We start from the raw sequence: 13,832 nt of genomic DNA on the forward strand, positions 1-13,832 counted from the left end.
CTTTGAATTAGACTGAGTGTGGAAACTGCTTCGCTGCGCCGATTTCACAGTTGCCTTATTTTGACTGCTTTCCACAATTAATTTCATGATCCATTAGTTTCTTATGGCCTTGATTAAACAGAATTTGAAATAAGCGTAATTTTGGTGCTCAATTCCTTTTTATCAATTCATTTCTCGCTTGTTGAGTTCAACCGAATAACAGCCTCAGCTAAGATTTAGAAAAAGAAGAAACATTAGGGGAGGTTCTAGTTCAAAAAACGCAAATAAATATAACCTGTTAAAAAAATTATTTTCAAAAGATAGAGACATATCTCTAAATCAACATATTGATGAATATACTACGCAGGGCAGCTGTTTGAATTTAAAAATGAATTTCGATAAATTCAATCATCAATCCTTGGGCGAAGACGTTTTAGAAGACAAGTTTCCGCTTCGAATGTGGTAGAACAAATTAGAATAAACTGCCTCCAAAAAAAATATAGCCAAAAGCTGATGGAAATTTCTTTGAATGACTTATACTGCTTGTGTCGATGATTAGTTTTGTTTTTAATTGCGTTTACATGCATATGTACTCAATCTATTCGTAATTCATGTCAAAGCATACTGGTGGATCCTCCAGAGTTTCCCTGTGACCTGCGACAGCTTTTTTTTCTGAATGGAAAATCCCTTGTCAACCTATATCTGGAGTTGCCGTTTTGTCGCAATGATCAAATTTTTTTTGGCAGAAGATATTTTAGCAAAATAGTTTGCGTGTTCTTCAGTAAATGGTGAGAGACCTATTTAACAAATGGTAAACACCACAGCATACACTATTGAGTTATGGATGCACGCGGGAGGTTGCTAAGCACGAAAGAAGCGTAAGAGTCGCTCGAGGCGATAACCGAGAGCGACTCTAGCTTGTTGAGTGCTTAGCAAACCTCCCAAGTGCATCCATAACTCAATAGTGTACGCTGTGGTGTTTACCATTTGTTTTATAACATAACATTGATACATTGTAGCTAAAGAGTTCCCTTTTACTTAACAAATCTTGCGTGACCAGAAAAAACAATCGCGCGCGGAAAAATAGTCTTTGTATTTGCTCACGTCAGCAGCGTACACCCATGGGCAAATGGTGGACGCTAAATTGACCAATCAGAGCGCGCGCTTTACTTTGGTTATGTTATAAAAATATTTCTTCACTTAGTGAGGTGGATCCTCGGCAGATATCCTTCCTGAGTTTTTATTCTTTTTCCTCTTGAGATACAATACGACACCAATGACGAGAGCGATAAACACAAGGCCGCCTATTACACCGCCCACAATAGCCCCTGTCATGCTTTTGTCCTCTTTTTCTTTTATTGTCGCTGCAAAACAAGAACGTTAAAATGTTTAAGTTCGGATAAGGAAAATCGGAGAACTTCGTTCGCTTGTAAGCAAGAGAAAATTATTCTCAGTAGCGCCTTCTAAGATGATTGTAGTCTACAGGAGTACAAGCAAACCCATCTCATAATCTGATATGCACGTTGCTAAAGGAGTTGTCTTCGGTTAAAATTCGTTTCTGGATTTCATTGCGGTCTGTAATTCGATAAGTACGCGACCTAGAAGCTTTTTACATGAAGGTGGTGAGATTACATGACACCTGACGCGCTGACAAATGTCATATGAAATGTTATAAGGACAGGTTCGTTACCCCTCCTAGGCGGATTAAATCACCCACCTGGGGACTCCCGCCACCATACAAACATGCCCTTAGCATTGTAATTTATATCCCTAACTACAAGGTTATTAATACCCCATTATGACAGGGGAATTGGAGAAGAGGGTGAATGAGATCCTTGCGAGGAACTTGAAATGACTTGTGTGTGAGAATTTTATTGTTAGGGGGGAGGAGAAAGCAGAATCCTTTTTTACCTTTAACAGTTGGTGCTGCCGTGGTGGTGGCGTTAGTCGCGTTAGTCGTGTTAGTCGCGTTAGTCGCGTTAGTCGCGTTACTTGCATCATGGGACGGAGCAAAGAATGTCGCGTGGGTTGACTGACACTCTAATGTGTTATTTCCTACATCGACGGCAGTCATTCCATTTTTGTCCCAGGCTTTTGTACCCTTTTTGAAGAAGTTGCAGCCATTTCGTTTACCGACCGGCGGGGTCGACACGGTAAATTTCAGGACAAGAGGTTGTGAAAGACCAGCAACTGGAAGAGGGTTTTTTGAAACTGGGTCTTTTAAGTCAATGCCAAGAACCTGTAAGGCACCAAAGTAAGCATGACGTTAAAATGGGTAAACTAAATGGAAAAGAACTCGGCCATAAGTGATGGTGGCGTCCTCGTTGGAACGTATATTGATTAAGTGTCCTAATAAAGAATTTCGAAAACAAATTAATTACAATATTATTATCACGATAAATCAATTTAGAGCACAAAGGAAGAACTCGTTGATGACCGAAAGCGCAGGAAACGCGAGGGACTAAGTCACAGTTGGGTTTAGCTTTTGCATCATGGACAAAGCCGCGGCAAGCAGTGAGTTTCAGCGTGGTGATCTATCAATACTGAACTGATTACGACCGAAAAGCATGATGTATAGCTTCACCTGAGTGTGATCAATATCAACTTGGTTATCCTGCCTCTCTTTATCTACTGCAATCAAATCTTTCTTGTACTGGACCACTTTCAGGACCACTCCCTGGCATGTTTTACCTCCATGGCACTTTCTTGGACCACTGAAAAGGCCCACGAGAGCTGGGCCAGGATCGAAACTGGGAGCATTAGGTCTGCTGTTTGCCTTCACCACAGTCTTCAAGTTTGTTAATTGCACCTTAACTGATCCCAGTTTTTCATTGTATATTTCCTTTCCCTCGTTAAGGAAAAGATTATTTACCAAATTATCCGCCAGAGAATCAAACGCTGCTTCCACGTTCTGTAAGCGAAAGTAATGAAAGATCAAAACATGTATCTTTCAATAAGCAAAACAGAGGAAAGTATCGAAGCGAGAAACCATCGCCAGATTCGAGAGAAGTCTTATATGATCTACTGGGAACCTCTCGCATGAAACGCTGTTTGCAAGATTCAATAAGAAAAGATGGGAACCTTAAGAAATTCCATGGATCACTTCATATCAGAAGAACACCATGTTATCCAAGGAGTTTCAAGCGCTTATTACCAAGCTTTTCTTAAAGCTTATATTTCCTGCTAAACCTAACGTGCGTCAAAAGAGGAATTTCCGTAAGTTGGCCTGTGTGGCTTGTGGAATAATGAAGAGAAAAATTAAAAAAGGTGGAATCCCTACTCAGACGGTGAAGGAAGCTCAGAGTGTACAAGTTGATTTAGTGATCCTGTCATCGCGTGCTCTGGTTAATTTTTTGCTTCGATCAGTGGCCAATAACACCACTCTGCCAAGCAAACCTTGACTAGGTTCTCGTGGATATACATTCAATAAGGTTTTATAGTTCTGAATTTGCTTCACAATTACCATTTCCCCCCCCCCCCTTAATTTTGGAGAGTTTAAAGATGCCATGTTGGAGTATCCTGACCTACCTCTTGTAAGCTGGTGTCATTTTCTACAGAATCGCCAGCAAGGTCGCCGATAAAATCGAGAAATTTATTTGCTTTTTCGATGGGAAGAGGTTTGTCGCCAAATCCATCCAAAATCTTCACTGCCGCAAGAGCCACGCCGGAACTAAAATACATTAAAAAGGGAAGGATAGATTAAATGAGCTTTTCTATGGTCCACTTTAAGGGTTGTGGCGCTCAATTTTATAGCTTATAGCTTACACATTCAAGTCTCCTTCAAAGCCGTTCTCAGACTCGTCACGCAACGCTCCTCCCCCCGAATGCCGTTTGCGAAGGAGACCAACATATTTGAGAGGTTTTAAGAAGGGCCTCTCTACTCTTTAGAGAGAAAATGAAAATCCTGATTTTTATAATGTTGAAATAAAAAATGCAAATGCTTTGATCGTGTCAATTATGGTGGATGCCAAATTCTAACGTTGGGATGTTTGGGGTTATATAGCTTCTGCAAATTCGCTTAGCAAAGGGTACCAGGAGTCTTGGATTACAAAGCTTCCCCTTAAATGTGCCACTCCTTTGCTGTTACAACGTTTATTTACTCCCAACTTATGCTCCAACTTCAGAAACTAAAGTTCCATTACTACTACCAAAATGTTTAGCGCTTATGTTCTCAATGGGTTGTCTTTTCTTAACCTTCGGAGCTGACATCACACCCATGCTCTTTGCGAGATAGAGGCACATATGACCATCTATAAACAATCAGAAGCACTAACAGCTAATTTAAAGATAACCTCCAAGATTAAGTAAACATTTACAGATGCATTGCGCTAATACAAAGTCCAAAAGCTCTACAAAGTCCAAAAGCTACATGCAAATAAATTGCTCAAAACTAAAGAAACATCAAATTTTAGAATATATCAACAAGAATCCACAAAATCTATATATTTATTTATTTATTTGAGGATTTGTACCAAGTACTGGAGCAGAAACAATAGGACATGGGTCCCCTACGAGGTTTAAGCTCCAACAAAACCCACCCATCCCACCCCAGAGGAGGACATCCATCACATAGTAATCTCGTGGGTGGGAAGTTAACGTCTCCTACCCCTAACCCTGCAGGAGACGTGACCTCCATTTATTCGTCTCTATCCGAGAAGACTAAAATATCTAAATGTCTTCATTTAAACCATACGACACCATTTGAACGAACATTTGCGACTTTTGGAATCTTGATCATACTGTGTACACCGTTTATCCTTCATAGATAATCCCCGGATGGTTTACCTGTTACTGGCAGCTTTTGCGTCTGTTTGGACGATAGCAGTCAACATAGGAGCCGCATTATCCTGGTCAATTGTGGTGGTGTCCAAGATTAGTAAAATAGCTCCTTGTGCTTTTCGAGAGATGTTACGCTTCAGATCATCTGAAATGAATTGAGAAACAGAATTCAAAGTTCATACAATGGTTCAGATAATTGGTTCATACACCATCGCTTGGTTGATACGCCATTACTCATTCGCTCACCTGAGGTGTTAGTGGAGTCGTCCAAGACAGTCCCTGTTATGCTGATCAATGCTCCCATGGCTTTATCTGTGTCTCCACTCAGTAACTTATCGTCAATAGCACTTTCAAACAAGTTATCCAAAGCAGCTGGATCTAGATCCGCCGGATCCGGCGGGGCAGAGGTGATATTGAACGTTTTGATAGCGTACGATCCGAACTTATCCTCAATCACACAGCATAAGGTAAGGATATTATTTGGACCAGATCCTGGTGGAACGATGTCTTCGTTTTCTGGTGTGGTAGACGGAGGCCCATACGTCTCGCAGATATTTTGACTGATTAGTTCACCAAATGAATATCGGAGTGGGCCGGCGTCTGAATCAGTTATCCATTGCTTTGCTATAAGTTTGAAAACAAGAACGTAGTTAACCATGTAAGTGAACAAACTCCAACTATTTTCTACTTTCAACACACTACGGCGAAAACTTCAAAACTAGTTTCGTCTACGACCTCGTCAGTTGATAACAGATTTGTTATCAACTGACGAGGTCGTAGACGAAACTAGTTTTGAAGTTTAGTTAGTTGGAGTTTGTTCACTTACATGGTTAATATGGCGTTAAGTAATAATTTCTTGGCTTCGATAAGTAGAATTTCACAACGAAGAACGTAGTTAATGATAAGAAAGTCGCGAGGTTTGATTGTCTGGGTGTGTTTCTTCCTGAGGAACTGATGTTTTGGGTGTTGTCCCTCCTGACAAAGTGTGTTTTCGTGGACAGTGCTTGAGGATTCGACCACTCGAGTGGACGTCATTAGCAAGTTCCGTGTTGTTTTTGGTTCAACAGGTAGAGGTCATGTCCATGGGAGAATGTTAGTTTTTCCTCGATAGTAATGGCTCAAATTTTTAAATATTCCTCAAGTGTAACAAGGCAGTTGCCATGTATCGGTAAAGTTGGATGCAAGTAGTTGTTGAGCCCTCTTGAGAGTGCCCAGTCTGTCCTAGGTTTTAGTAAGACAGCATCTCAAGGCCAGTCACTAAATATGCTGACTTCTTTTTACTGCTCCCACGCGAACTTTGAGGTAGAAAAGATAATTAAAAGGGATCATACTGCGCGGTTGTGCTTTTTGTCACTCACCTGTCATAGTTACGACATCCAGCGCTTGCACAGCAGTCGGGAAAACTTCGAACGAACCGGAACTAGGCCCAGTTCTCACCTCCACCACTACAAATGCTGCACCCTCGTTACTTCCGTCGCTCACTGTCAACTTACATCGATATTTACTGCCCGGTTTCAGAACATACTGAGGGAGGCCCATCATTGCAAACGATATACTTCCACTGATATATTCTTTATCGAGTGTGTATTTGGTCAAGTCAACAGTGGAGAAACCTGAAAGATAAACAGAGGAGAGTTCTTGACTCTACTTCTGAATGCAATGAAATCCTGACTCTGGATTTTGTATAGCAAAACACTGATTCGTTTGGTATAGAACGTACCTTGTGCCTGAGGGCAAGTCCATTCCACCTTAGCAGGCTCGACACTTGAGTTGTAGTATCCATCCAGTATTACTCTGTCACTTGCTTTGACCTTAATCTGCGCTATGTCCACCCACACAGCTGGCGGGTTTCCCTCTACCACGGTCAGCGTTATAGAGGCAGAGGCTGATCGTGATCCTTTGCTTACAGTCACACTGGCAAATAAGAGTAAAGAAATTTTAGTAAACGACCATCAATTAGAAAGTAAAGATGGGAAAAGTTTGCTCTCCGACCTTCATGGGCACAACGCCGCAGCTGATCATCGATTTCGTAGCAGAATGCGATTAGAATTATTGCCATTTCCCGGGCCCTCTTGGACTTCGTTTCGCTTCCAGACAGTTCTCTGGTACTGATCTACATTCTTGAGTGGATAGAAGCGATGTGATAATAAAGTGTCTTGCAGGAAAATAAACCATGTATGACCCAGGACTGGAGTGGCACCTCTCAAATGGAGTATTGAGAACTGTTATCCTTTACCGAACAATTTGTTTCTAACCGTCAAGAAAATAAGGTGGTGCTTTACAGAGCTATTGATTGCGCTTGATATCGTGCCAATCAATTTATGATTCAACAGAAAAGTAGAAAAACTTGTGCAAAAAATTATTTTAAATCTTTTCATGGTATTACTAAGAAAGTTGAAATTGAGATAGCGAAATATCATTGTATTTGAGAGTTACTTGACTGGTCATGCACAAGATCTTTTTATATCTATGGTGTTGAAGCTATACACCCGGTGAGAATGAAAGCTACGCGAGAAAAAACCTCTTTTCCTCTGTTTATGTCAACGAAGCATCAACTTTAGTTCTCTTACTTAAGGTATAAAATCACTATTGCGAAAATGTTATATGCCTTCCTGTAATCTTATTTTAGGTATCCTAGGATATCCTTGGGAAATTTAACGAGGGAAATGTCGGTTAAATGCGGTGTACCGAGGTGAAAAGATTAAAAACCACGGCAATAGTGCTTCGTACAAGTGTGCCCTGACCACCCATCCCCTTTTTGTTTCCCTAACACTATATTCATCCTACTAATTTAGGTAATCCTAAATTAGTAGGAGACGAAGCTCACACTTGCTGTTTTTGTCAGGTCGTAATCATCATCTTTAAAGGCCATTTGCTTTAAATGAGTGCATAGGTTCTAGAGATATGAAGGAGGGAGTGATCTCTGGTTTACTACTGGCATTAAGTGGGAAGTGGTGGAAACAAGGGAGGTCATATTGGGTATCTTTTTAAACTGATCTTGACCATAACTCAGGCATGCGGTTCCTTCGAGCAAGAAATAGTAACTCGAATCCTACTATGTACCGCTTTTTATACTGCCGCAACGGAATTACTAAGCTCCTAGTTTTATTCGAGAGACTTTTTAATAATGCTGATGATGAAGCTGATTGTTACCCATACCTGATTACATAAGATTTTCCTGCTCCAAAGCTTCGGCTCTGCACTGCCGTTACACATGGAGAATCAGCACGTAATATAATTAATTTGTCTATAACTGAGCGGCAGGGAGCCACACCATCTACACAGCTCCACGTGCAGCTAAAAGAATTTCCGTCAGTATCGTCAAGGTCATCAGGATCCACTGTCAATGTCTTGGCATCGAGTTCTACCGACCCACCGTCGCGACCTATCTGTCGATCACCTGAAAAAGGGAGGTAATGATCAAGTCTACGAACTAGCCACTGCAATAGCTTATCCTACTTTGTTAGGTAATCCACAGTATTCTGTCAGGTTTTTTCGAACAAACATCTTGACACTTATGCTTCTAGATGGAGAGAAGAACTTTATTAAGCAGAAAGAGTCTCGCACTATGACAAGAATCCCTCTTTGTTATCAACTGAATTTGCCGCCAGAGGTTTCGCATTCAAACCCTTGGCTATGCCTAGTGAGTATCCACACTTGATATAATTCCAACTAAGAATGCATGTGTGAACAGACATTATGAAAATGAAATCAGGAAAGAAGATCCACGAAATAGCCCTTACCTCCAGTTATATATGGTTCGAGAGGAGTAGCCAAAGCCTTGATGACGACGCTTACGGAACTCTTAACATTTGCATCATAGCTCATACTTCCAGTCACGTTGAATGTGCAGATGACCTCCGCTGTCAGTACCCCCACGCTTAACCTGAGAGAGGGCTTATTTTTCGTGTTCTGAAACGAAGCACTGTTTCGCACCTTTTGTTCTGCATTTACGTTGGTACATGTTACCATCCATGAAAAGGTCATTCTAGTATTATTGACACAAGGTGCTACCTGTAGAGTATAGATTCTTTTCTCAAAGGTTGATAAAAGAGAATACTTAATACCCTGACCCTTACACTGCAACCTAGATCGAGTAATGAAAATCTAGACGATTATTACACAGCTCCAAGTGGACCAATGCGGTACCACCTCATCTAATAATATCCTTGGGATTTTAATTAAAGAAGGGGGACTCCTGTTCCTGAAAAGAATTCCTCAGAATCTTATATGAATCCATTAGAGTCAAGGTTTCTACTGCGTGGATGTGTTTGTGGAAAAAAGAAAAACGTCATTAGCTGTTACTTAGACCTGTTGATGGAACGCATAATTATGTAATTGTGTTATTAGGAGAGGGCTGAAGAAGGAGCAGGGAGGAGACGCATAGGATGGGGAGAAAAATGTAGAGAAAAGGAAGAAAAAGGGATGGATAGGGAGGAAAAAAGAAGAAAGAGAAAAAAGATGGGGCAAGGATTGACTGCAGTCGTAGTAAAGATCATGAAATTACTTACAATTGCATTTGTTTTGATAGAAAACTCCTCCGATACATAAACCTTCCCTTCTATTAGATCGATGCTTGAACTCAGCGTTAAGGCCGGGACGGGATCAGAATTTTTAGTAACTGAATGAGTTGTTTCTTCAAAGGCTGACAGGTTAAGAAAGTTTGCCACTTTAAGCTTAAACACGTATGTTTTCCCCGAATCAAGTAATTTTCCATTGATCTTCACGCTATCATCATTTGTGAGGACGCTTTCAATGTCTGTTACGTCACTGCCATTAGAAAACGTCACGGACCAATTAAAGATAAGTGGCCGGCCACCACTTCCGTAGGATTGGGATCCAGAGAGAGAGAGATTTCCACAGGAGGAAAGAACTTCAGGACCTTGTAAAAAAGAGACAGTCAGATGCATCAATTTGCAAAAAACGCTAGAAACACTCTTTCCTATCAATATTAGATGCAATTACGAAAATAACAACTAATACAATATTATATCCTTGGTAGTAAACCTCTTTGTCATCATTCGCTGTAAGCTCTACCTTAACATCACCACCAAATTTACCTGTGATCACGGGTGTGGGTCTCAAGGGATCATCAGGTCCCTGGACTGGGACTGAACCAATGTAAAACTCACTGTATGTTTCTCCGACTGCTTGGAAAACGTTATCCTTAAACACCAAACTGTCGCCAGTTGAAACAATTGCGCCGGCTCCGAGGAGAATAGTTACTTCTCGCCAGCTGCTTAAGTAGCATTCTGCACCAACTCCGAAAATAGCGACTGTTGCTGCATTAAAGAAATTTTCGCAAGTTTCATCGTCATTGACAATGTCAGTATTGATGTCGAAAAGAACTAGTATCGAGGCGGCTGAGTTACTGAACTTCACAGTGGTGACGTTGGGAGCGCGTGCATAGGCAGTCAGAACAGCGCTACCAACGGTTACGAGTCCGCCATCCATGGATAGAGACACAGTGAACCGGACAGAGGTAACAGCTGCTGGTGCCTACGAATTAAAGGAAGGTTAAGGTATACAATTTGACAGAGTAAAATGTGTTATTTATTATTTGTTATTATTGGTGTTCAGGAATCACCAAAGTACTCCTTTGATTTCAAGCATTGCGTCATGTAATGACAATCATGGCTTATCTAGCCAAATATGTCGATGTGCGATGATTCTTTTAATAACACTAGTTTCACTAATGAGCATGGCCAAACATGCTAATTATTACTTTGAATGTCTTTTTCATGAGGTTTGTTAAATCGGGTATTAGATCTCATTATCCGCGGGAAAAGATGCAAGGCAATCAATCACAGATGACCACCCTAGGTCAGGTTCTTTGAGGAAGCAAAAGAAAACTTCTTTGCGAGTCAAAATATTCCTCAGTTATCCTTCTAAACAACCATGCTACATCAAAACAACTGATTTTAACCCATCTTCCCTTTCCGGCATAAACACTTACTTTGCATTTAAGATGAGTTTCGTTTACAAAGATGAGATCTTTGCTTTCGTGGGAATCAAAATAACACACGGTCTCTTTCCAGTCAAAGAAGCCGTCGCCAATCAGCGTCACGTAATCCGGTAAGTCGTCCTTGGGAATTTCGTATGGCGTGACATTCCTCAAAGTGAGATTTGAGCTATTGTAGTAATATACTGGAACTGACTCGTTGACTTTCACTTGCAGTGCACCATTATGGATAAGTATCACTGAGAGGTTGTATTCACCCGCTGTGTAATTGGTCCAGGGTTGAAAAACGCAGCGAGCATGCGTGAGATTTCTTTCGGTGGCTTGAAGGATAATTTTAAGGACATAAGAAACAATTAGTGACAAAAACTCCTGAGGAAGGAAAGTGAATCACTATGCTCGTATTATGTCATCTTAACTTTAAGGGGTTCATAATTGTGGTTGGAGACCCAAGGAGACACAAGGCGCTATCAACCTTTTTCTCTCCAGGCAAGGACCAGGAAGTGAATTTCTCTTGGCAGAGGTTAAACATTTCCAAGCGTAAATGCAATTTACATATATTCTTTAAGTCAGAAGATTAACTTTCCGACTCAATTCCATGACATCATCATAAAAGGCGCCATATTTACGTCTCGTGCGTAAATTTAGAACCGTGTTTCTTTTTATCTTGGCCGTTATCACTTAAGAATAAAGGCTGATAGTTTCGAAAGAAACTGTTTGGGCTGCGTCGGTGGGAGTAAAGAAATAATTTGGATATATCAACAAAGTTGAAAGGGTAAATTGGCCACCGTAACGATTACAAAAGCTGACATTTCGAGTGTTAGCCCTTCGTCGGAGCGAATAGAGGAATTGTGGGTTGTGCGTGCTTTTAAAGGCAGAAAATGGAGCTACGTTATCACTTAAGTTTTTCATTTCCAAGTGAGCGTATGCATTGACAGGAGGAAAGAGCATACAAGAATTTACCCTGGTTTCAACATATAGCGAAATTGTGTGATCGATGAAATCATGTGTTGTATAGGAACTTTTATTAGTTTTAAGCAAACTTCGATTTATTTAGAAGGCAGAGACAATGAACTTTGTTTAAGAGAAGCCTGGTTGGCATTAGGTACCTGTGGTATTGACAACCTCTTCTCCGCTTTCTGGATTGTATAAGGCACACACAGTCCTGTTTCCTGCATCTAATCCAGCACCAATTACCCAGACATTAGGTTGGCTGCTCGCAATGGTTTGTGGAATAGATCTCGCAAGTGCCGTGCACGTTGATCCGTCTCCTCCGCACTTGCCGCAAGCATCGTTCACGAGACCGCTGTTTGGTACATCGTCGCATCCTAAGCATGTCGAGTTGGTCCCATTACACACACCTGTTTAAGTTTGGAGGAAATCAAGAGAAGAGGCGAAAAGAGAATATGCTTCGTTTCATCAACCCATTAAAATAGCTCATTTGCTAGTTGTGCGCTTTGTTTAGAAGCCTCCGAACAGGAGCGAGGCTGCTAAAGTTGACTTAGTGGATTACAAACTTTGCAGTTGCCTGCATGTAAATCACCTTTCGTTTTATTTTTGTTTCATTTTGAAGGGAATGCTAACTCTCCTTCTAAGTCTTAGATACGTTTCGCATGAATATATGCTACTCAACAGTCGGGAGGTCCGTATTGGGAAAAACTTTTCCCGAAGTCTTGGATACCGCCCTCGGCCTACGGCCTTGGGCGGTACTTAAGACAGAGGGCACAGTTTTCCCCCAATATGGGCGAACTATGCTGGTGAATGACATTTTTATTTTTTTCTAACTCATAAAAAAAATTGCCTAAAGAACACGAATGATTTAGGGCTACAATTACGAAGTTAATTAAGGGAAAATACTCCATAAACTTGACAATTTTTTAACGAGTGGATGATAAAGAAAACACGTTATTCAAAATAAAGAGAAAACTTTCAACGAAACTTTTTTATTTGTAAAGGTAACTTAAAAGGCTTCCGAGAAAAATTTGAAACAGTTCTTGTTAAGTAACTGTCATGATGTGACAGCTGTCGATTAAGGAGAATAAAATCGTATGTACGGTTTTGAATAAACAATAGTACTGGTATGACAAACACACACGAGTGAAATGACCATGCGCCGATCTTGTCGTAAAAAAAAAAAAAAAACACTCAGAGGTCTTACGGAAAGTATTGTTTATGTCTAACGACGATTAATCTTCGAGGATTTACCCCTGTTTCGTTTTGAAACGTCACGGAAAGTCAAATTGTAACGGTGAATGCAAATGTCTGTTTTGGAGTTGTCAGTCTGCTCGTTTGTTTTCTGCAATGGTGTGTGTAAATCTCTTTCTTCCACCGAAAAGTTGCAGTGAGACTCTTTTCAGCTAGACACAAAGGGATTAAATGCGACTTTTAATCATCGAATTCCTTCAGTTTCTGTTGTGAAATTTACGATAGAAATGTCCAAATTCAAGGGACTTGCGAAGGATAGGCGAAGTGTGTTTATAGAAGAACTCAAAACTTCGCCTAATGTTTCACGTTTCACAAACGAACAAGTTGTGTTTAGGAATTCAAATATTAACGAATGAGAGTCATATCGACTAGCATAACTGTTAACTGCAGCTACCTCTCGTTTCTGAGTTACTTTTTGTGAAGGATTATTAGATAAAAAATTGTTTTAAGGCCGCGTTTTAATCTTTTAAAAACAAATCTAGTACCACAAAATTTATCTCGTAATCAATTTTTGCGGAAAAACTAAAGTGATTTGAGAGCGAGAGAGAAGAAAGAATTAATGTTATTTATCGTCAAAAAGTCATGACGAAGTCTATGATTAAAAATTCTGCTCAGCCGGCAAAATAAGATAAATTTGTGAAAAATTGCAACGAAGCTTGAGATGTTCTGCAAAGTGACTCAAAAGAAACGGATACCGCCTGCTATGATGGGATGAATACTGCCCGCTCTCGGAACCAATCAAATCGCAGGATCTGTAGAGTACCGCCCGCTCGCGAACTGAGAAAAAAAGATGCACAATACTTTTCGTTGATAATAACGAATTATCGTTTGCTGGTTCCAACTGCATACATTACATTACATTCTTACATTTATACAGCGCAGACTTCTATGTGGATATATTCAGTCGCGC

General features: G+C 40.5%; 1 protein-coding gene across 5 annotated transcripts in view; it reads right to left on the reverse strand.

The window, feature by feature from the left end:
• Positions 1 to 270: 270 nt before the first annotated feature.
• The window catches only part of LOC148735681 (uncharacterized), a 40,772-nt gene continuing 27,210 nt past the window's right edge, over positions 271 to 13,832 (reverse strand). For 2 of the 5 annotated variants that reach the window (XM_088752145.1, XM_088752144.1), the window contains 14 exons: positions 11,827 to 12,078; positions 10,715 to 11,040; positions 9,819 to 10,257; positions 9,270 to 9,640; positions 8,502 to 8,772; positions 7,918 to 8,158; positions 6,479 to 6,672; positions 6,117 to 6,371; positions 5,005 to 5,382; positions 4,765 to 4,903; positions 3,508 to 3,649; positions 2,564 to 2,890; positions 1,891 to 2,218; positions 829 to 1,343 (listed from right to left, as the gene is read on the reverse strand). In XM_088752145.1, the coding sequence (XP_088608271.1) occupies positions 1,180 to 1,343; positions 1,891 to 2,218; positions 2,564 to 2,890; positions 3,508 to 3,649; positions 4,765 to 4,903; positions 5,005 to 5,382; positions 6,117 to 6,371; positions 6,479 to 6,672; positions 7,918 to 8,158; positions 8,502 to 8,772; positions 9,270 to 9,640; positions 9,819 to 10,257; positions 10,715 to 11,040; positions 11,827 to 12,078 (3,827 nt within the window). In that variant the 3' untranslated portion in view covers positions 829 to 1,179. Of the gene's footprint in view, positions 781 to 827; positions 1,344 to 1,890; positions 2,219 to 2,563; positions 2,891 to 3,507; positions 3,650 to 4,764; positions 4,904 to 5,004; positions 5,383 to 6,116; positions 6,372 to 6,478; positions 6,673 to 7,917; positions 8,159 to 8,501; positions 8,773 to 9,269; positions 9,641 to 9,818; positions 10,258 to 10,714; positions 11,041 to 11,826; positions 12,079 to 13,832 lie in introns of those variants that run through there. The other 3 variants (XM_088752141.1, XM_088752142.1, XM_088752146.1) reach the window with 3 other exon arrangements.

This window comes from Stylophora pistillata, chromosome 3, assembly GCF_964205215.1.
Source record: "Stylophora pistillata chromosome 3, jaStyPist1.2, whole genome shotgun sequence".
Taxonomy (NCBI): Eukaryota; Metazoa; Cnidaria; class Anthozoa; order Scleractinia; family Pocilloporidae; genus Stylophora; species Stylophora pistillata.